The sequence below is a fragment of the Dermacentor andersoni genome, chromosome 7, assembly GCF_023375885.2.
Source record: "Dermacentor andersoni chromosome 7, qqDerAnde1_hic_scaffold, whole genome shotgun sequence".
In the NCBI taxonomy this organism is placed as follows: Eukaryota; Metazoa; Arthropoda; class Arachnida; order Ixodida; family Ixodidae; genus Dermacentor; species Dermacentor andersoni.
In genome coordinates, this window is record NC_092820.1 from 4,660,199 (window position 1) to 4,684,482 (window position 24,284).

The 24,284-nt window shown below is 45.4% G+C and overlaps 1 protein-coding gene across 2 annotated transcripts in view; it reads right to left on the reverse strand.

Moving 5' to 3' along the window:
* Positions 1 to 1,392: 1,392 nt before the first annotated feature.
* The window catches only part of LOC129386028 (uncharacterized), a 34,950-nt gene continuing 12,058 nt past the window's right edge, over positions 1,393 to 24,284 (reverse strand). The window contains exons 2-3 of one of the 2 annotated variants that reach the window (XM_072289150.1): positions 19,225 to 19,480; positions 1,393 to 6,613 (exon numbers count right to left, since the gene is read on the reverse strand). In XM_072289150.1, coding sequence (XP_072145251.1) covers positions 6,320 to 6,613; positions 19,225 to 19,260 — 330 coding nt within the window. In that variant the 5' untranslated portion in view covers positions 19,261 to 19,480 and the 3' untranslated portion in view covers positions 1,393 to 6,319. The remainder of the gene's footprint in view (positions 6,614 to 19,224; positions 19,481 to 24,284) is intronic. The other variant, XR_008613510.2, reaches the window with a different exon arrangement.

Genomic DNA, 24,284 nt, shown 5'->3' on the forward strand with positions numbered 1-24,284 from the left:
TGTGTTCATGCTCTGCGTTGTTTTTAGCGCGTTGAAGTTGACTTTTTCTTCGAATGTGCTCTCTTTGTTTCATGTAGTTTCGTCTTGCGTTGAAAGTGCATGCATCTGCAGCTGGCCTGTGACATAGAAGCGACTGGGTGTGTTTTGAGCTCCACCAGAAGTTAGCACATTTTCGATGCTTTTGCAAGGCTCACTATGACTTATGGATGCAGTCTTTTAGCTTCGAATGTACGCCCGCATGTATTGATTTGGTTTGTGGTGATTAACGTTTTTAACGTCCCGAAGTGACTAAAGCTCTGATGGAGGTCGTAGTGCATGGCTCCGTATAAGTTTATCTAGGTCGGCAGGGGATGTTTAACGTGCACTTTGATCGTAGAGTCGTACGTGGGCCGGTACATTTCTCGTTGGCGTTTCATAATTCTCGCGTGGGCGCGCTAGCACTGCTTTAGATGTTGGCGCCTAAGCGCGATTGTATTTATTTAATATATTTTATTTACTAGTTGTAACAACGTGTCATTATTTCGTACTATTGACGGCGCCTCCAGGGCACCAAAGCGGCAACGGGAGCACCAAAGCTAGAACCAGGGCTGGATGGGGCTCGCCGAAGCCTGTGCATGCCAAGGGAGTATAAGATAGGCTCGCCGCTATAGCGGACAGCCAATTTTGTATGCGAACACTCCCTGCGCCGCCTGCTTTATTGTAATGTCACGTGCTCTTCAGAGACCTCCGTTAGCCGTTACATGTGCCCTCCTGGAGCAGTACTTATAAAAAAAAAAAAACTATCGTCACGATTACCAAAGCGCCCCGCAATGAAAAAAGCGGCCCTCTTGCCAGGCATCACTGACCGCAGACAGTCGGTATCTGTCACGCACCGGCCGAACAAAAGAATCCTGCAGGTACGTAAATGAACCTACGAAACCACGTACACATACTTTCATGCTGTCAAAACCTGAAACTTTGGTAATTCCGCGCATGTTTGAGCACACTGCGTGCTTGCGTCGTGTTTCAGCAACACGAACTCTCAACTTGCGCGCAGTTTACGCCTTAAATACGCCTTGAATAATAGTCCTTTTCTATATTTCTTCCACAATTCCAAAACGACATTTTTAAGGCCAGTTACCGACTGACGAAGCAACATCTGTATTGAAAAAACTGCTCCGCAGGGCTAGGACAAGCTTTTCCGCTGATTTCTTCCCGTAGCGTGTTAGCCGTCGTCTGCTACGGCAGGGCCACCACCGGCGGCGCCACCGTCGAGGCCGCGCCGAGCGGAGGAGGAGGAAAGTGAATGGCGCTACTTTGGGAGATTGAGGGGTTTTGGGAGATTGAGCTCAGTGGCGCCACGCCACTACAGCAGCGGGTTTTCGCAAAGCAGACAATGCGAGAGAGCAATGGTCCAGCATTCATGCAGCTTATTATTTTTTTTATTGGGGCCTAGTAGGTTACTTTCTCACCTGTACAATGTAGCATAGTTACAGGCAATTCTATTTTGTCAAAGAGGACGCAAGTGAAATGACGCATTAATTGAGACATGGTTTATTCAAAGCAAGTTTTATCACAATGTTCCCAGTCCAGAACAGTAGAACTGCGCGAAACTCACGGCAGTACTTATAAATAAATAACGACAATAAATAGACATTTGTGTCATCTAAAGACAAGATAGAAAGTAAAACAACCAACTCAACAATATTTTTCGACGGTTCATAACAGTGAAACTTCGTCAAGTTGCATTGCAATCGCTCGGCTTCGGAGCAATAAATACAAAAATAGAATTTCCATGAAGGAAGATGACAATAACGATGATTTTGGGCAAACTAGTGTTGTAGTGATGTCAGTAGAAAAAGGAGGAAAACGTGATGCATGTTGTGAGTATTTGTTCGTAATTTTTGTAAAATATCATTACCCTCTTTGAGTATTCACCTAATGTCTGAATACTAACACAATTACAGAAAAAAAACTGTTCGAAAATCAGTGGCCCAAAAGATGTTAGCATGAAGTAGCAAACTTTCACACGCACATTTCAAAGAAGGAATGGACAACTCGGCAAGTGTACAAAAGGAATTGAAATGTACGGAAACGGTAACGTAAGCTTTCATCTCAAAACAAAACAACGGCGCTCTTGCTGCATATTCATTTTGCACAAAGATCCGCAAGTATTTCTTTGTCTACAGAGAACGAAGTAGCACATGGCAGGGGTTCAAAGCTATTTTGACCTCGGTTTGATTGTCCAATAAATGCACGTCGTTGGCCACTTTATTACCGACCACCACGCATCTTTTTCATTTACTCTGTAAAGGTTCATAATTCGTCAAAATTATTGTATCCATATCACGGGTCTTGAAAGTAGGGACAAACATTCGGTGAGAAAGTTAGAGGGTGTTTTACAAATATGTAGATTGATTTTTTTAGGCATTACAAATATTTTGTATTATTCCCACTGAAAATATAACGAAGTCGAAGGCAGTCACATTTCGACGCACCGTCGTTTAAAAAAAAATCCTGTCACAATCGATTCGAGATATTTAACGTGAAATTTCAACGGTAAATGCAGACATCATGGCAAACGAGCGCCGCGCGTAGAAGGCCACGAGGCCGAGCGTATCGCTGTAGCCGAGGCTTTGCGAGCGTGGGGAGTGTTTGTCGGCTAACAAAGGCCCATGCACACCGGTGAGGAACAGCGGTCACCAATGCTCGCTTTTATGGAAACGCGACTGCTTTTGGGCAAGCCGCTCGCTGCTCGATTTTTAGGTCGGGCGGCCGTGGTCGCAAAACTGCTAAACCATTCAGCCGCGCGCAGAAAATTAGGTCTCTTCTAGTGCACTCTAGTTATGCTTCATATGTTTTATTCTGGCGTCCTTCTGCGTCGCGCCAAATGCCAAGTACATGCCACCATGGCAGACTGCCGGCCTGTAATTCGCGTCTTGCCTGTAGTTCCAGCAAGGTGTCGAATGTACGCTGCGACATTCGCAGGAAGTTAAACACCAGCGAAAGAAGCCGCAAAAATGATGCACATTTTCTGACGCGAACTAGAAATTGGAGCCACACTGCGCGTCGTGCGCAGCCGGCCGCTCATCGCTAACGAGCGTCGCTTTTTATTCGCAGCCTCGCGAGCAGCCACACCCCCGGGCGAGCACGCCAGCACAGTGAGGACGTGTTGCTCTTCGCTCGAATCAAAATCCATGGCTGTTGCCGGAACCGGCCAAGTGCGCGCGAACTGCTTAGATCCCTGTAGAGTTCTCGCTGAGAACGACAAGCGCCGGGAGGTCGCGCTCGGTGTGGGCATCGGTCGCCTTCAGTCACTTTCTTGGTCGCGTGATTTCCTCTAGTCGCCAGCGTGATTGAGCCTTAATGCGGCTAGTTACATCATTCAAACTTGGCCTCACACTTCTTCGCGGGGCGTCGCTGTCTGGCGTGCAGCGGGACGCGCTCCCTCTCGACATTACGCAGTTTTACAATAGCGCTTGCCGATACGCTAAGGCGCAACCACATGCACGCGATTTTCAAGCGACAGATTTTGCCGAGAGCGATCCGCCGCTGTCGCTTGTCGAGTCGCCGGTTTTTTGGCCAGCCAGAAAAGATCGCTTGTCGCCCGGAAGTCAGCGCGGCGACGAAAATCTTTCGCGACGTCACGCTCGTGGGATTGCTCCACGCCGCGACACGACAGCCCGGGAGGGGGTGCAGTCGCTTCAATGTCGCATCGTGCATGCGGCTGCCTCTGTAAACACAAGCGCCCTTGCGAGACGTTAGGGCGCGCGTCTCTTCAAGACTCTTAGTTTGCCGTGCGGGAACGCTAGGGAAAGCTTGCAAGATGGAGGACCGTCTGGTGCCTTGTGGCAGTGGCATCCAAGTCGGTCCATTAGCAAACATCCTGTCGTTGCTATGTGGACGCGCCTTGCTTAGCGTACGGACGCCGGAATCGCCGGATGAGCTCAGAAATTCCACGTGCTACGCTCATATTTAGCGGGTCAGGTGAGTTTAGAGGAAGCTCAATTCAATAGTAACTGGCGATCAACGAGAGTGAGAGGGTAGCCCCACGAGAAATGGTGCCGCCATGTTCGACAACGCTGTTTCTCAGCGTCGGCAAACATCACGAAAGTTGAAATGGCTAAATAACTTGCGTTATCAAAGCGCACGTAAATCATAGAAACCTAATAACATTCGGAGCCTGCGCACACAGGAGAACGCTATGTCTTTACGAAGATAAAGCATTAACGTTTGTTTGCAAACGCTATTCTGAAGCCGTCTGTTGCCTCGACTGAGCTTTGGAATTTGATCATTGACATCTCGAATTAGGTGTTATTTCTACTATTCTTAAAGAATAGATTTGCATTAAAATAATATTGCCTCCAAATAAGACATTCGAAAAATTTCCCCGAATGTAATAATAAGAGAGTTGATTAATGAATGCTTGTTAATTATTCCTTTGACATTTATGTTTCTTGCGGTAAAGTACATCCCCCTTGCCTAACAATTTGTCTGCAAAAACAATGTTCGCTGCCTCATTAATTTTTATAAAAAATCTGTATTTAAAAAAAAAACGGCTGTTTAAACTCTGCGCGACACGCGGAGTGGTATCAGAGATTCAGTTTTCTCACGTGTGCCATGCGTTCACTTGAATTCTGCCTAGCGAGCTGCGCCGAGAAATTGGCAGGCTAAGAATGCAGGCACTGTCTTTGGCATTGCGACAAATCATTGATTTCTATTTCAGTACCGAATGAAGCCGACGCGGCTGTTCATCATAACGATATGTACATTGAATAAGCATAAGACATCACCACTGCGTTACTTTCTGAGCGGCAGCGTAGTCTATTAAAAACGCTGCTCGTTTATAAGCGATACATTTTCGAGCTACATGGTACCTTAGCTCAGGCGGCCAGTCTTGCGACATTTATCTCCATATGTCGCTGGCTTTTTTATGACGTAGAATAAAATATTGCGCAACAAGTGTCACATTAAACATCTAATAAATCAGGCATTTGTAAGATATATGTAAGTACACCTCATTTAGGTTTTCCGCGCAATACAACATTTTCAGCTAAATAAACATTCTCGTCTAAACATAACATTAGCAACATACAAGAATCAGTGCGTGCAGCTCCATAGATTAACTAGCAACACGATTTTAATCCCGATATTTTAGGTATAAGAGCAGAAGATTTCAAACTTCGCTAAAGTTGCCTGTTACACCCCGTACTCATCACCAAGAAAAGCCGATAAAACAGAGAGAATGCCAAAATTTTTTCCAGGATGCCGAACTTCGGTGAGATTAGTGAGCGGCCGGAAGGCTGCCAACACGTAGTGACCAAGTCCTGCCAGTACTTAAATGGATTATTCCATGGCTGTGCAGTTTATTTCTCTCTTTAATGAAAAGCTTCTCCAAGCTGAACCCTTTGTGGCGGGTAAGCAAATGTCTTCGTTTCATGGCCCTATCCCTGTAATAACGCAATCTCATATTGCCTGCCACATGTGCAACTGTGTGTGCACCTGTTTGGCTGCTTGCTTTCAACCTTGTTATTTCAAACATGATAGGCCCCCAGCGTATAACTTATACATAACCGCGCGCTAAACAACACTTAGATTACTGATACAACCGCTCCCTGGAAATTTTGAATGTATTGTAATACGTAGATGTGAAGTACAATTGAGCCTGCCAAATGTTTCTCTCGAAATCGCGCCAATTTGCTTATTGCTAACAATATTGCAGATTTCACGCAGCGAAGTTCGAGAAGAAAAGTTGGCGCTTCCTAAAAAGCAAGGGGCTTTTTTTCATATCTGCAGCACGACTCTCCGCACAGTGATGATAGGTAGAAAACCGGTGGCTGGTAGAAAACCCTAACGTTGTGTGTTTAATTAGCAATGCAATAATATCAACGGCGTGGACCTGCCTTCCCAATAACTGTTACTGACGTAAGTCTAGTCTGCGATTAGACATCGCTGTCTATATCGCATTTGTATCACGTGGGCCGCTAGGCTAAGCAATGGCTAGAAACCAGGCAGCGGTATTGCGCATGACAAGTGATGTCAATCTAGTCTGCGAAGTGGCACGCATGTCACTTGGCCAAATAGGGCAAAATTACATGTAAAGGACGACTCTGGTTTGCGTTTACATCTGGTTGTTTTCGTGAGCGCGCGTCCAGAGAAAAAAGGTGCTTGTGAGCGCACGTCATCCCCTCGCGAACCGCGCTATCGCTTCGAGCGGTGCTCAAAAACCCACATCGTTTTTCAAACGGAATTGCTCTGTTGGCACGCACGTCTCGGGACACAAGGCAGCCGGAAACGAGTTCAGTCAACCGCTTTCTCCGCGTTCTTCAGAAAGCAGCCGTCAGACGGTGTAATCCAGCAAGCGCTCGCAGTAAGCACGCACCGACTCGGTGCTGTTTCCGGGGTCGTCGAAGCAACACATGCGGTACGCCTTCGAGCTCTTGGTGAGCACGGCACAGTCCTGGCAACGCTTGCGCACGTGAGTGCCCCACAGGCAGTCGCCGATTTCGTCGTGGCGCAGCGTCACCGGTACCGCTGTGGACAGAGGTGGACGGCACCAGACGAGCCCGACGAGCAGCATGACCACCAGTGCACACGCCTGGGCCACGGACATGACCTGGCTTGGCGATAGCGCCTGCGGAAATAAGAATTGGAAAAAGAGTTTAACGCTGAAAATTGCTTCTCTAACAAGGAAACTGCTTTAATGAGAGCTTTAATCCTGCGATAGCGAAAGAAATAAACCTAGCTTGAAACGACTTCAATTATACTTACACCAAGTGCTTATTTGATCGACTGCAAACTTACAGATTTTATATTGACAAGGGGCGGTGTCATAGCATGTGAGCGTGGTAACAGTTGTGTATTTGTTTACCTTCTTGTAACTAACGTCGTAACATGTCAAATGGCATAAATGAAAAAATTAACTGAAAACGCCAATAAAAATTTACAACCCACTCGTCATGTGAAGGGCAATCGCGTGTTCAGAAAACGTTAGCAATATGCAAATTTACATCTTCATTTGCGAGCATATGTGCTTAAGTTTTGTGTTTTCAATTTTGTGACTTCATTAACGAGTGCGCAACCTTAGCTTCGAGAAATAGCATTTTTTGCCATTCGCATTCATTCGTATTCCAATTGAGCTCAGTATGGCACCTCCACGGCTTCAGACAGCTCGGAAGTATCGAAGCTACATGTATCTTAGATACTATTTTAAATATTTGAGTACCTTGTGTCTGTATCTGTATCACTATACGTCTGACAAGACGTGTATCAGTATTTGCGTTTGCGATACATAGAACAATGTATCGCGTATCTTGAGACACAACATACTGCTATCCCAATATTACCGTGCGTAGCCATAAATGTTGGGTGAACTTTGCTTTTCAAGCTGCTACTGCGGCCACTTAGCCTTCTAAAAATACTAAAGGCAGTGACATTCCTTTATGTTTCCTGCAGAGCCCTCCAGCGAGGGTAGGCGATAAGGTCTGCCTGCCCCTAATGGTGGAGCAGAGTCACGTGGTGGCGCTCGCGCCATCTCTACAGAATAAGGGCAGAATTAGGCCACCAGTAGCTAGGAGAACGCGCATATATGATAAGAATAGAGCGGGCAATTTTTTTTTTGCGTAAATTTGTAGGGTAGTGGCAACCAGAAAGAATGACTGGAAATTCAAACGCAGCTGAATGACGAAGCTATTAGCATATACGCCTTGACCGAAGCGCAGATTTGAGGCCTGCTATCGACAAGTTTGTATGGGAATGGTGCAACAGAATGACAGGATCGAGGAAAAGCTTGCTATTTAGGCGAGGTCTGAAGTGGCAAAGGTTAAACGTAGACACGTATGGATATTTATGGATTGGCGGCACATGGCAATAAAAAAAAAAGGCGTGACTGGGAGCAGCTTACGAATGAACAGGTATTGGTAGCAGAGATAAAAGTAAGAAAATGATCGATTGGATACAAACTCTAATAATGAGTTCAAGAAATCGGGCCAGTTGACATATGCGGGAGATCTGGACGAATATATTGATTAAATCGATTCTTTATTGCTGGATCTAGGTGATGGATAGAACCTTATAGAAGTTAACAGGGAAAATAAGTATCATGCACAGGTAACGTGACAATGTGGAAACAGGGAGTGATGTATAGCTTGAGTAGCGATGATAGGCATTCAAAAATAATGTCCGAGGGAGATACCAATGCAAAATACGAACCAATACGATCAGAATTTCTAAAAAAAAAAAATGAATGAAGAGATAATTAGAGATATCGCACAAACACAGAAGAAAATGGAGTATTTTCCTACAGCCGTCTGGGAATATAGGGAATTGGTAGACGTTGTGAAGCAGGAAGCATGACAAGCGGCAAAACAAATTGTTGGATTGGAAAGATGAAAACACTTAAGTGGTGGAAGAAGGAAATAAAACAAGCTATAGCAAAGCGTAAGCAGGCCTCTAGGGATCATCGAGAAGTCAAAAAGTAGGGATTACAGGAAGAAGAGGTGTTCCTTCGATGAAACAAATGCCATAAAGAGGCAGGGTGGCGACTGAGCTTGGACAAGTGAAGGTGTCGTGCATAACATTCGAAAAAGAGACAAGTGCACCCCAAAAAGGTTCTGGAACCATATACGAGTACTCGGAGCTCCAACTCAAAATTCGCATACGGCTATAAAGGACGAAGACGGTAACATCTAAGAAGTAGATGAAGCGCCGCGGTAAATCCGAGATGTTACTAGGGGCAACATCAGCACGAATGAAAGCGTAGTTCAGACTTAAACAGGTCCAGCGACCACATACCTGCCTGATAGATGAAAATTTAGCATATACAGCTTTTATTGAAAAAAAAGTAGAGAAAAATACCTCCATAATAACAAGGTACCAAGATCCGATGAAATCCCAATGCAGTTAACCGAAAGCGTCGGTTCAACAAGCAAGGCCGGCCTGACTAGTGGCATATAGCAAGTGAGGTGGGATTACAAGAACAAAACAAAATATATCTAGTTGGATGGCGTGAAAACAAAATGAATCTCATCTACAAAGGCAAAGTGATAAGGATAGGACGAGCTCGTACAGGCAAGTTACAGTAATGTCGGTGACTTATAGAATGGCCATATAAGCCATAAAATTGGAAATGTCGAAGTGGTTGGATAAAACTGATGCACCGGGGGAACTTCAGAAAGCATTGCGGCCAGGCCGACCCCTAGAACATAATATATTTGCACAAGTTCATTGCATAAAGATTTCAGTATCTCGGAATAGAGCTCTATCAATAGTAGCTTTAGATATTAAAGGAGCCTATCACACCATAGACAGAATTGTTGGGGGATATTGCTAAGCACGAAGGCATAGAGGAAGATTTCGTGGAGCTGCTGAGGGAGATATAAGGAGATGACCAAGTAAAAGTTCTATGAGAAGGTCGAAAAGGTAATGAAGTGGTGGGAATTCACCAACGACCGAAGCAAGAATATCCTCTGTCTCCATTGTTGTTCATGCTTTACTTTAGGTGCATAAAAAGACGACTCAAAAACAGCCAATTAGTCTTTGATTTATCTTACATGCGTAATCGACACATAGTGCAACAAAAGCTCCCTGGACGGATGTATGCCGACGACATAGTACTACTAGCGGAGAACAAAATACATTTGCAGGCACTTGCGAATATATGTGTCCACACAGCGACAAATCTAGGCCTCAATTTTGGGACAGAGAAATCGAGAATGATGGTCTTCAATAAAGAGAAGAGTCATCACGTTGTGTCAATTAAACAGCAAGTCATAGCCACAGTCAAGTATTGTAAATACCTCGTGGCATACATAAACGCCCGAAAGACTTACTTAAGCACCCACTAAGATAATCTGAAAATAAAAGGGAAGCGAAATGAAGCAATAATGAAACATAAGTCACTTTGGGGCCACAATAAACATGAGGTGATGTGTGAAATCTGGAGAGGAGTAATGGTACCAGCGGTAACGTTCGATAATGCCATTCTGCGCCTGAACTATATATATATATATATATATATATATATATATATATATATATATATATATATATATATATATATATATATATATATATATATATATATATATATATATATATATATTGTAACGGATACGAAAGGCGCGGACAAGAAGAGAGAAGGGAAGACGAAGAGAACGAGGAGTTTGAGAGGCCGGGCTACGCTACGATCCCGTTACGATCATCGTCCATCTCCTGTAAATAAAATCATTTCTTCGCAACTCTTCGTACCAGTTGTGGTCGAAGGTGCGGGGTAATTGACACCCGAAGACGGAGGCTGAACCACAAGTTCTTCGACGGAACCGTCGCCTAGCGGGACTCCCACCGAATCCACAGGAGCTGAAAATGTCCCACGACGCAGACGAACAACGGCCCATTCCAACTGCTGCCCCGACAAGTTCTGTTCTGCAACTGAGAGATGCGCGTCCCTTCGCCGGAAGATCGGATGAAGACGTCGAGGAATGGCTCGTCCATTATCACCGGGTGAGTGCCGCCAACAATTGGAACAGCGCTTCTCAGCTTTCGAACGTCGTGTTTTTCTAACAGATGCAGCGTTGTTGTGGTTCGACAACCACGAGATTTGTTTCGGAAATCAAAGAGCGATTCGGCGACTCCGCGACGAAAAAGAAAAGGGCAGAACAGACGCTACTGCAAGGTGCGCAAGTGCCAGGCGAAACCTGCACGGCCTACATTGAGGCAGTAATAAAACTGTGTAGGATGGTGGACTCTGGAATGTCCGAGGAAGACAAAGTCGGGCACATCCTAAAAGGAATTGCCGAGGATGCTTACAATTTCCTCATCGCAAAAGACAACCTGGCTTCCATCGCTGACATCATTCGGCACATCGAGCCGAACGTGGCATCCTTCTCCCCGTATCCTGCGGCAAGGGGCACTGAGGATTGTTAACTCGCGCCCCGACAGCAGCCACGTTTCAACGACAGAGGCCCTCCCTATGACGCTCGTCCACAACGAGAGCTGCCGCGTTTTTAGAACAGCACCGACCCTACTACCACGACGCGACTTATGAAAGATATAACGGATTTCAGCAAGCAGTAGAAACAGGTTATCTACATGGCCACGAACTTTCTCGCCGCCCGCAGCTGTCTACCATTCGTTTCGAGGAAGACGCTGTGAACCGCGACCCTCCCTTGTGCTACAACTGCGGTTCAACAGGCTCGGTATTGTCGCCAAGCTCGTGAATCACGTAGGACATCATCGATGTTCTCGCCGCCCAGAAACCGTACTTCATATGACTTGCGGACGACCGATTTGTTTCCAAGGGATCACTTCTCACACGAGACCAGATGCAGCGATTCGCCAGCATCTGCGCGGAGTTTGACGCCACCAAATAGCCGTGCCTGTCGCTCTCCGTCCCCTCGGTGCCGTTCTTCCTCACCGCCGCCGAGAAACTAGCATCCGCGGCCAATGGAGCTGTGGTCGCCGGACGGCCTTTGCAAGAAATACCTCTGCCTGTTGTGATGTACAAAAACAAATTGAATGGCTCGATTGACGGAATACCCACCATGGCAGACGCACAGACAAAAGTAGCCAGGATCAAGCGGAGGCATTTAATTCCTTCTTTTCCTCAGTTTTTACCATCGATGATGGTATTTTGCCTACCATCAATGATTACGGGCTTAGACTTCCTATTCATAATATCAAGCTTACAGAAGAGGGCGTTTTCAATTTGTTACTTCACGTTAATATAAAAAAAGTCCCGGTCCTGACAAAATCCCCAATGAATTCCTTTATAGATATGCCGAATGGACATCCATTTTTTTAACACCAATTTCTCAATCATCCATTTCTAGTGGCTCGTTTCCCACTGCCTGGAAGCGCGCAAAAATTGTGCCCATACATAAAGGTGGCCCAACCTCTGGCACTAGCAACTACCGACCGATATCGCTCACGAGCACCTGTTCTAAAATGCTAGAACACGTTGTGTGAAAGCATCTGCTCACCTATTTAGATGAACATAAATTAATTTTTACAGGTCAACATGGCTTTCGGAAAGGTTTGTCCACCGTCACTCAGCTTATAGAACTTGTGCATGACCTTTATAGCACAATTATTGCCCGCGGCCAAACTGATATAATATTCTTAGGCTTTGCAAAGGCCTTTGACAAGGTGTCCCCCACAAAGCTTTTACTTAAAGTTAGCGTTACTTTCAAAAATTCTTCCCTTACGCGGTGGTTCACTTCCTACCTTGAACATAGAGAGCAATATATTCAATTGGGACAGCAGCAATCTAGTTTATCTCCCGTGGTATCTGGGGTACCCCAGGGTAGTGTCTTAGGGCCCCTTTTATTCCTCGTTTTTATGAATGATCTGCCAAATGACATCACTACCCAAATAAGAATGTTTGCCGACGACTACATATTGTACAAGAGAATAGAGTCACCAGGAGATCAAGCCGACCTTAATCTTAACTTACAGAAAATTAAGAACTGGTATGATCGGTGGCAAATGCAGCTTAACCCAACTAAATCGGTTTTTATGTCATTCTCTAGAAAAAATAATATTTTAAATTTCTCATACAGTATCAACGGTCATGAGCTTGCTCGAGTTAAACAACATAAATACCTAGGTCTTATATTTACAACGGACTTGCGTTGGAATCTTCATGTAAATGAACTTTGTGCAAAAGCTAACAAAGTATTGTGGAGGCTGAGACGTAACCTGCACTGTGCCTCCCCTGAAATTAAAATTTTAGCTTACAAAACCTTGCTAAGACCGATAATTGAGTACGCAAAAATAGTATGGGATCCCTACACCCAAAGTAGCTGTCTAAAACTAGAGAAGGTCCAGCGCCTTACTTCTAGGTTTATATTTCATAAATACCGCCGTTTTCACTCTCCGACTGAATTATGTAAACTTGCAAAGCTTCCACCTCTGCAAAAACGTACGGAGTACGAAAGGCTTATATTCCTGTTCTTAGTAATTCATAACCATGTCAAAATAAGATACGACAAGTACCTCCAAATCAAGACACAGGAAACATCACGGCACAGACCCAGTATGTATATACCTCCTTCCACAGTGCACAATGACTGCTTCAGGTATAGTTGTTTTCCCAGGGCAATTCAGCAGTGCAACTCTTTGCCTGACTCAATTGTCCAAATAAAATCAGTTAATGCATTCTTGGAAGCAATACATTGCCTTATGTACCCTGACGCACCCTGATGTTCTGTACTAGTGTTGTGATATAAGTCAAAATGTGCTCTGCAAGTTTATTGTTAATGTGTTTGTAATCAGCAGTGCTACTTCATTTTCTTTTTCCTTCTTTTTAGTGCATTGTTCAATCGCACTAATGCACTTCTCTGTTTATGTATGTTACATCCACTCCTGTAATAGCGCGTCATGGGCTGACAGTATCAAGAAATAAATAAAAAAAATGGCGTTAGTTAATACTGGGGCGACTGTGTCTGTGATGAGCCTCGCTTTCAAAAACCGTCTAGGCCACAAAGTTATCTTTTCTTGGAATGACGGTATTGCCTTTCGTGGAGTAGGCGGCGAGTGGCTTCACACCCTTGGTGTTTGTGCTGTGAGTGTTTTGTTGGCTGGGAAAGTGTTTGTGTCGGAATTCCTTGTTCTTTCTCGTTGTTCGCACGATGTTATTTTTGGCATCGATTTTCTTGAACAGTGCGGCGCTTCCGTGGGCTGTGGTTGTGGCGAAATATCATTGAACAAGTTATTTATATCAGCACATTCCGAACAAAGCTCATGTGGTGAAGACAGGGACACAGACACACTCAGTGTTCTTGATGAAGTGATTGCACCATCGTGGTGCCTGACGCCCGTTCGTGTTTCGGCAACTACTGCTGATGCTGATTGTGTTGACCTTGTAGTTAGGCCTCTCCGCATAAGCTGTGCTAAAAAAGATATACTTATGCCCTGCTCTGTCGTGTGCATGACTAAAGGAGTCGCCACGTTGTGGGCTCTGAACTGTTCCGCCACGCCGGTTGTCCTCCCTCGCGGTATGAAAATTGTTCTCTTCAATAAAGCCGCATGTAGCTCAATAGCGGCACTAACTACGGACGCCTCTACAGCTTGCTCTCCTTGCGGTAATCGCCATTCTCAAGAGCTAATGCTTGGCATGATGAGCAAGGCTCTCGATACATCGGAACTGCAAGCGCTAGTACAGGTCCTTGCCAGGCATGAGGCTGCATTCGACTTCACGCAGGGAGATGCACCCCTCCATTTAACGTCGTCCCGCGCTCGTCACACAATAGATACCGGCTCAGCACACCCCATCCGCCAGAAGCCCTACCGAGTGCCATCGTCCGAGCGCAAAGTTATTGCAGAGCAAGTCAAGCAGATGATGAACAAAGGTGTCGTTCAAGAGTCGTCTAGTCCATGGGTAGCCCCAATAATCCTGGTCCGAGAAAAAGATGGCTCCTGGAGATTCTGCGTGGATTACAGACATCTAAACGCAGTGACGAAGGACGATGTCTATCCTCTACCGCGAATCGATGACGTCAATGATTGCTTACACGGTCCTTCTTACTTCTCAACACTTGATTTGCGATCGGGGTATTGGCAAATACCTATGGACCCTGCCGACAAGGAAAAGACTGCGTTCATGACTCCAGATGGCCTATTCGAATTTAATGTTATGCCTATTGGCCTTTGCAATGCTCCTGCCACCTTTGAAAGATTCATGGACACAGTACTACGTTGTCTAAAGTGGGAGATATGTATGTGTTACCTCGATGATGTTGTAATCGTTGGCCGCACGTTTGAAGAACATAACGAACGCCTCAGCCTCGTTCTCGACTGCATTGAGAAAGCTGGACTGGTTCTAAACTCAAAAAAGTGTTGGTTCGGCGAACGTCAAACACTGGCCCTGGGACACTTAGTCAACAAGGATGGCGTCAGACCCTATCCTCGTAAGATTGAAGCGGTGAGCGCCTTCAAACGACCGCAGTCAGCACGAGAACTCCGCTCATTCATTGGCCTATGTTCGTATTTTCGTCGTTTTGTTCCCCGGTTTGCCGACATCGTTTAGATTCAGATTCAGATTCAGATTTATTGATTCCAAAAAAAGAAGTAATTACATGACAAATATACAGACGAGGGTCTCAAAGTGAAAGAACTGTAGTGGGACCCTCGGTTAATAACAACAACGTTGATGGCGATATCAACAGTCAGCAAATTAGCGTATTATAAACAACATCTACAGATCAAATACATCATAGACATGTCATTTAGCATCAAACATGAAAAAGCACGTTATAAAAGAAAGTCGGAAAAAAGCATGAATGAAATACAAGAAATGACATGTGAGATAAAAGTCAAAGGTACACCGCCAGATCGCAGTTAAGTTATCGCAGGAAATGGTGCTTAAGGTGATTTTTAAAAATAACAAGAGAAGTACAGGATTTTATGGTTGATAGTAATTATATCCAAAGAGAAATTGCAGCGAAGGAAGATTTTTTGCCGTAATTGGTATGGACCATGGGTAACAAGAAATTGTTAGCCGCAAATCTGGTGATATTTTTATTCTGCAAAAGGTCAGTTGCAATGAACGGAAACGTAAGGTTATTATGAAGCAACTTGTGGAGTAAGACGAGTATGTTAAACTGGAACAAATTATTATTAGGAAAGATATTATACGCGCAAAGTAACAACGAGACATTGGATTGCATGGAGCTGGAAGTGGTAATGCGTATTGACTGATTTGGGATACGTTGAATTGATGATATATGACAAGCGTACGTGTTGCCCCATGAAACAATGCCGTAATTAATGTGACTATGAATGAACGCATAATACAATGCTAGCAGAGCCTCACGAGAAAAAAAAGGGTGAGCTTTGATTAATGCACGTATACCAAACGCAGTGTAGTGCTTGAGATGTTGGAAGTGAGACCGAAATGTAAGTTTAGGGTGAAGATGTATGCCAAGAAAAGTTACATCGGTGCTAACGGGAATTGAATGAATTCCAAGCTTTACTTCAGGAATAGAAGTTAAGGCCCTTTGAGCACTATTTAATAACATAAATTTTGTTTTTAAATGATTAAGAACTAAGTAATTGTGGCCACACCATTTTATAATGTTACTTAATGCAATATTTACCTTAGAAAATAAGAGTAGCCACAGATTTCTCAGATGAAGATATGGTTGTGTTATCTGCGTATAAAATGCAATGAACGTAGTTGGTGGGGTTAAGAGAATCCGAAAGATCATTAATATATAAAAGGAAAAGCAAAGGGCCCAGAACTGATCCCTGTGGTACACCTTGGTTAATACATTTTGTTACTGAGGAAGTATTTGCTGCATGTACTGTGTATGGCCGGTCAAGTAAATAATTTTTTAAGAATGTTAGCGCAGGGCCGGTTATACCATAAGAATCAAGTTTATTAAACAGGACTTGATGGTTAACCGTGTCATAAGCTTTACTGATGCCTAAAAATACAGATCCGACTAAGTTTCCCGAATAAATACATTTTTTATGTAGTCAGTTAGAGATATAACAGCTAGATTCGTGGAACTTCCTAGGCGGAAACCAAATTGATTGTTCTTTAGCATTTTAAACTTTGTTAATTAGTTATTAAGACGTTTAACAACTATTTCTCAATGAGTTTACTAAGGCAGGAAATAATTGTAATTGGTCAGTAATTATTAACTGTGTGTCTGTCGCCGTTTTTAAAAACAGGAATAATCTTGGCATTTTTTAATAATGAAGGGCATGCACCTTCTTTAAACATAAGGCTGATAATATTACAGAGCGTGTCGCAAACTAAATGGGCAACCAATTTTAAATGCCTGACACAAATATTGTCTAAGCCAGGCCCTGTGTTTTTAAGGTTAGTAATCGTGGAGCACACTTCATTTGGTGTAGCTGGTAACAAGAATGATTGTGGCGTACGGCTCAAAGTATTATGCAACTGCGCATGTATGTTGTTATTAGTGTAAACAGAAGAAAAGTAGTCCGAAAAAGCATTAGCAATTTCGTTGGGTTCAGAAAGAGTGAGACCATTGTAATTTATTTTGGTTATTAAGGCATCAACAGACGATTTGTTAAGAAAAGAGTTCAATAACTGCCATTGCGCTCTGGGGTTATCTTTATGCTGATGAAATTTATTTTCGTAGTACCTTTTTTTTTCGCCTGTTTAAGTAAAACATTCAGTAATTTACAATACCTACCGTCTAGCTAGTCCAGTATTAAAGGGCTGACGTTTAGTTTTCTTGTACATGTTTTCCTTCTTTCTTAAACTTTGTAGAAGACCGTGCTTTATCTATGGGTTGCGTGGATATTTATACTTTTTCCCACATTTTACAGTGCGTGCGTTAGTAGAAACGGGCAATAAAAATAATGTGCAGAACTTGTTTAGTGCTTCTTCGGGATCAGACATAGAAGGGCTGACGTTTATTTTTCTTGTACATGTTTTCCTTCTTTCTTAAACTTTCTAGAAGACCGCCCGTCATCCACGGGTTGCGCGGATATTTATACTTTTTCCCACATTTTACAGTGCGTGGGTTAGTCGAAACGGCCAATCAAAATAAAGTGCCGAATTTGTTCAGTGCTTCTTCAGGATCAGACATAGCATTAATTGGCGACCAATCAGTTTTACTGATGGCCTCAATAAACGTATCTGCACCAAATACGGAAGTAAAGTAGCTATTATCGATCTCATGTATTTCATTGTTAAATGTAAGAAAAACAGGAAAATGATTGGTTATGTCAGTATTAATAACCCCGGAACAAGGCGATGGTGATATGTTAGATAACACGTGATCAATAAGCGTACTGCTCCCACGAGAGGCTACTCTAGTTCGCCAGTCAATGAGTGATTCAAAACCGAATCCAGCAAAACAATCTGTGTGAGTTGTGTACGAGGTAGCTTCAGTGTCAAGTAAGTTAATATTAACATCACCTACAATCACCACATCCTTATTTTCAAAAGCTAGCTTGGACACTACTGCATCAAGAGAAAGCAAGAAATCGTTAAGCGAAGATGACGGTGAGCGATAAACGCAACCAAGGATCAAGTTCTTATTGTTATTAAGGAATGACCGGTCGACTTCTATCCACAGTGACTCACAATGATTCACGTTAACTGCCAGATCAAACCTGCGAGCGTAGGTGACAGCTTGTGAAACAGAAAATGGCGGCGCCACCATGACTGTTAGTTGGGCGATGACGATACTCGGGTTGATAAGATGGAAAACCGCTCATGTCGTTGTCAGAATCAGAAAGCCAAGTCTCCGATATGCAGATAAAAGTGAAGACATGGTGAAGTGAGGCAATGAAGTTATTAATTACATATATGTTCCTACGAAGGCAACGAGCATTGAACTGAATGAGTGATCGTATATTTGCGGTAAGACGAGATTTTACGTCAACGGGGTAGAGCAAGGCCATAAAAAAAAAGATAAAAAAGAAAAAAAATATTTACAGTGAATCACGTGAGGATTCGATGGTCGGACTTAGTGAAAATGCGATAGGCCCTGCTATGATCAGTTTTGCGGGCTTTTGTCTGGCAGTTTTCTGTCCATAAGTATTTCCAAATATTTTCTTTCTTTAGTGCCAGCACCTTCGAGAACATCTTGCTATCAATGGTCATGTGGTCATTTACATAGACAGGCGTACTGGTGCCACCTGTGAATACAATGTGGTCAGTGCGAAGCCTAGCTCTTCTTGCCTTCCTGATGAACTGGATTTTCTTATCGCGTGAGCAGAAGCGAGCAATGATGCTCTTCTCATTTGACTTAGAGGCAACACGATGAGCCGTGTCGATATCAGCGGATAAAAGTGGGTACTCGATAGCATCGCCAATTCCCTTCAGAATGACTCCGCAGTCTTCACCCTGCTAGGGATTCCCTTAATTTCCAGATTATTCATTCTCGAATATTGCTCTAAATCAGCCACTTTTCTTTCTAGTGCTTCGTTACGTGACAAGAGCGCCTTGTTTGAGGCTACGAGTTCTTCCTGCTTTAGTTTTATCGCGTCTAGTTCCTTGTTCATGAACTGAACACTTTCACAGAGGGAAGCGTGCTCACGTAGTCCTACATTCTGTAGCTTGATGTTAATTCGTGACACTAAATCATCGATCAGTGTATCCAACTTCTCGTTCAGTACTGCTTCAAGAGATGAATTTTATTTCGCCATTCCGCTGTGGTAGGCATAGTGAAGTATATACACTACGAACAGTGAAACAAGAAGCTTGGGCAGCAGTTGCGGCAAAATTAACTTTTAGATAGTGTACAGAAGTAATAAACCAACCTGTTGGCAAGAAGAATTTTCTGAGGAGGAGGACATGCCACCGCAACTGCTGCCGCCAAATTGAATCAGTGCCGTTGTGTATGTCCTTATAAGGTCCTCGTTGAAGTCACGTGCAGTGCGCGCAGACGCAGCAGGCAGTATAGGGCTCAGACGCTTCAAAGCACTCGCAGCGAGTGCGAGCGCCCGTTGAAATGACACGGTGGCCACAGACGACGCAGGAACCAAGGACGAGCAGGAGCACAGGCCACTGATCAACCTGTTGGCAAGAAGAATTTTCTTAGAAGGAGGACATGCCGCCGCAACTGCTGCCGCCCATTGACAAGTATTTTGCGACAAAATGCATCCTTCAATTGGACACCTGAGTGTGACGCATCATTTTCTGAACTGAAGTTTATACTACCGTCAGCACCTCTCTTGCGTCACTTCAATCCGTCTTGCCCGACTGAAGTTGACACTGATGCTAGTGGAATAGGGATAGGAGCGGTGCTTGTACAACGTCACATTGGCGCAGAACATGTTGTCGCATATGCCAGCCGTTGCCTGAGCAAATCTGAACGCAATTTTATGGTTACGGAACAGGAATGCCTGGCAGCTGTTTTCGCCATACAAATGTTTCGGTGTTATCTTTACGGTAGGCCATTCAAAATTATCACCGACCATCATTCTTTATGCTGGCTGGTCGGTTTGCATGATCCCTCTGGTCGCCTCGCACGTCGCGCGCTGCGCCTCCAGGAATACGACTTTGTGGTATCGTACAAGAGCGGCCGTCGTCACGCTGGCGCAGATTGCCTCTCTCGGATTCCTCTTGCGACTACCGACTGCGATGCTGAAAATTTCGACGACTGTCTAGCTGCTGTTACTTCTACGTTCCCTGACGCGGCAGACTTTCAGCGAGAACAACGGAATGATATTACCCTGGATCCGCTTTTTGTCGCCACCCGTACTTCTAATCGCAGCGATCGCTTTACTGCCCGTGCTAATTTGCTCTACAAAACTAATTACTCCGGGCATGGAGCGCGTTTTCTGCTTGTTGTCCCCAAGAGTCTCCACTCCGACGTCTTACGCGCCATGCATGAAGATGTGACATCCGGCCATTTCGGCTTCGTACGAACGCTGCACCGCACGCAGGAGCGCTTTTAATGGCCCAAGATGTACGAAACAACCAAGCGCTATGTCGCTAGTTATGAACCGTGCTAACGTCACAAGCGACCGACCACCGCAGCCCCGGATCCCTTTCGGCCATTGACACCGCCCAGTACGCCGTTCCAGCAATTAGGCATTGACCTTTTGGGTCCATTCCCGTTATCTAACAACAAGGACCGTTGGATAATTGTCTGCGTAGACCATCTTACACGGTATGCAGGAACTGCAGCCACACCGTCTTGCATCCCTGCTTGCGTGGCACTCTTCCTGCTCCGTTCCGTGGTTCTTCCTCATGGCCCACCACGTGTCATCATCAGCGACCATTGTCGCCAGTTCACTGCTGATGCCATTGAAGAGTTACTTCGTTTGTGCACTTCACAGTTCCGTCATTCCACGCCGTATCATCCACAGACCAATGGCCTCGTTGAAAGAACGAACAGAACATTGACCAACATGCTTGCCATGTACGTCTCCTCCAATCATAAGAACTGGGAGGACGTGCTTCCGTTCATCACTTACGCATACAACATGGCGAAACACGAAACCATGAACTATAGCCCATATCATATCCGGTATGCAAGGTTACCGCGGAGCCCTCTGGACACTTTCTTACCCTTCGTACTGCACAGTGGCGATTCTGTATCGAAGACATTGTGTCTCACCGAAGAAGCCCGTCGAATAGCTCATCTTCGTACTCTGGCCTCGCAAAGTCGCCCGAAAGAGCATTACGACGACCGTCACGTACAAATATCGTTGGAAAAATGGGACTTAGTCCTTCTTTGGACACCACAACGCAATCATGGATTGTGCCAAAAGTTCTTGTCACAATATTCAGGCCCATTTCTAGTTGTGGACCGCCTGAGCAAACTCACTTACGTCATAGCTCGCCTCCTGCGCAATGGTCGGCGATCCAGCAGAACTCAGCTGACTCATATTGCTCGCCTGAAGCCTTTCTACCCTGCTTGTTCATCCTGACTCGCCCCACGGGCTTCGTCTGCTTGCGCGGAAATGTAATGGATACGAAAGGCGCGGACAAGAAGAGAGAAGGGAAGACGAAGAAAACGAGGAGCTTGAGAGGCCGGGCTGCGCTACGATCACGCTACGATCATCGTCCTTCTCCTGTAAATAAAACCATTTCTTCGCAACTCTTCGTGACAATTTATATATATACATATATATATATGGCAGTGTTCCGCGAAAGACCCGTAGGTATAACATAAAGAAAACAAAAACGTTATGGCATATGTTTTTACTGACGTTGCGGCGGAGGACCGGCCTTCGACGAAGGCCGGCCGAAACGTCAGTCAAAACATATGTCATAACGCTCGTCTGTTTCTTCTTTGTTGAAATATATATATATTGCCACGACCTCGACACAGCTGACAGCCACTCGGTGCGATTCGGTGCCACATGCTAGGCATGTTGGGTGGCTCCCAGAAGAAGAAAACGACGAAGGTGCCAGGACAGCGATATATAATGAAACTGCTGATTCACTGGCAAATGCATCACTATCCGGCCCTGTTCTTCCTATTCTACCAGTGACAGCACAGATCACGGCGGCAAGATTTCGGATGCGTTCAATAAGATTAGCCTTATCAAACCCACATTTGACTGCTTCTCCAGAGTATAAGCACCTGGCATTTCCCTGGCATAGCGAATCCTGTGACACAAAGATGCTTGAGGTCTGCCTCACCAAATTACGCTGCCGCGTACCCTCGCTGAATTTCTATTTACACGGGTCGGGTTTGGTTCCCTCCCCTCTCTGCTCTTTTTGTAATGAGGAAGAGTCGATACACCACTTTCTTCTATCTTGTCGCCGCTTTACTGCGGTTAGAAAAAGATGGTTGGAAATACCTTTTCGAAGAATTGGCCTGGACTTGACAGAACCTTCAATTCTTTCGTTCGGAGCGTCCACTTTGGGATTCAGCCACAGGGATGCATGCTTCGCTGTCCGAACATTTCTTACGGAATCTAAACGAATGCCCTGCTAAATTCCTTTCTTTTTGTTTTTACTTTTAAATTAATTATTACTCATTCAATATGACCTTCCTGATTTTATTTAGCAGGTAATTAAGCGCTATTCAATGCTATTTCAATAGCTATTAGGAAATTTATGCTCCATAATAATTTTGAATAATCCACCCAGTTCTTGGCGAATCCCCCAACGTGGGTAGGAGCCACACGCATCGCAGGCTACAACAACAACAACAAACAGATCAATAGCGTCGACCGAAGTCTTTTGTGGTTTTGTCTGTGACAAACTGGTGGAGGTGCTGGGTACGCGTCTATGTACTCTGACCCCCAGGAACTGGAAACAGACAGCCTATGCAAAAGCCGACGGCTTCAAAGACTGCCTCCGGAATACGGCCTGCACGATCTGCCGAGGATGTCCAACACAACCGCAAGCCAGACACAGGAGACATACGGTACGGGACAGCCTCCTACGTGGCTGGTTCTCCACACCCCACGCTGGCTGCAGCCGTTCCGTGGTGAGCCTTCTGAGGACGTGGAAGACTGGCTCGACGACTTCGATCGTATAGCTGACGTCAATTATTGGGACGACCAGAAAAAGTTAAGGAACGTGTACGTCGCTCTAGAGGACTCTGCCCGAACATGGTTCGCTAACCACGAGCTATCCATCACCACCTGGCAAGAAATTCAACGGCAGATACGCCATACGTACAGCAGTCCCGCAAGAAAAGAGCGAGCAGAGCAAGCCCTTAAGAATAGGGTTCGAAGGCCGAACGAAAGCGTAGCCATGTTCGTAGAGGACATGTCGTGGCTTTTCAAGCGTGCTGACCCTGGGATGACAGAGGCGATGAAAGTACGCCTGCTGATGCGTGCAGTGAAAGAACAGCTGTTTACTGGACTGATGCGAAGGCCCCCAGCTACGGTAGCTGAGTTCGTCAGTGAGGCGACAACAATGGAGCGAGCCCTTCAGCAACGCTCCTCTGTCTACGATCGCCAAATCAGCCTGGGATCAGCATCTTCTCTCTCGTTGCCCTATGACACCGATGCGCTTCGAGACCTTGTACGTAGTGTCGTGCGTGAGGAGCTCGATCGACTACAGGGAGTGCGATTTCAACCGACCGTAACATCCCTCACAGATATCGTCCGCGAAGAAGTCTGCCAGGCGGCACAGCCATTCGTGCAAACTAGACCAGAAGCCACCCCCGTACTGACTTATGCGCAAGCAGTGAGGCTACCTGCGCAACCCGGGGACCATCGTCGCCCGCCTTCTTCTGAAGAACCACTATGCCACTTCCAGGGCCAAGCTTCACGCACAAATATGTACGGGTCCACGAGCCTCCAAATCAATACGGGAAAGTCAGACGTGTGGCGCACACCTGACTATCAGCCACTCTGCTTCCACTGTGGCGAAGCGGGCCACTTGTACCGTGCCTGCTACTACCGAAGAATAGGACTCCAGGGCTATCACCCTGGCGCTCGTCGCCCACGTGAGGGAGAGCGCCCGAGAGAAATCCAGCAATATCTGGCCAGTCAACCTTCGTCGCCGTAAGCGCAATTCCCACTGGTTGAACAGTCCCTGCCAACGACCCGATCTCCGTCTCCACAGAGACGCCAGTCACGATCACCACCGCCTCGACGATCGGCGTCACCTAGCCGCTACACTACGTTCTCCGCTTCCGTGGGCAACCGGCCCAAGAGCCCACGTCGGCGAAACTAAGAACAGCGACCTCCGGGGGTGGGGCCGCTGTCCAACGCATTTCAAAAGATCCTCCGCTGCGACACCCCGACGACAGCGTCCACGACGACGACGATGACGACGACAACGACGACTGCGTACTTTCGACACCTTCCTTCGAAAACCGTGAACCTGTTTCAGCCGACATACTCGTTTCTGTAAATAACCACCCGGTAACAGCTCTTGTCGTTACTAGTGCCGATTATTCTGT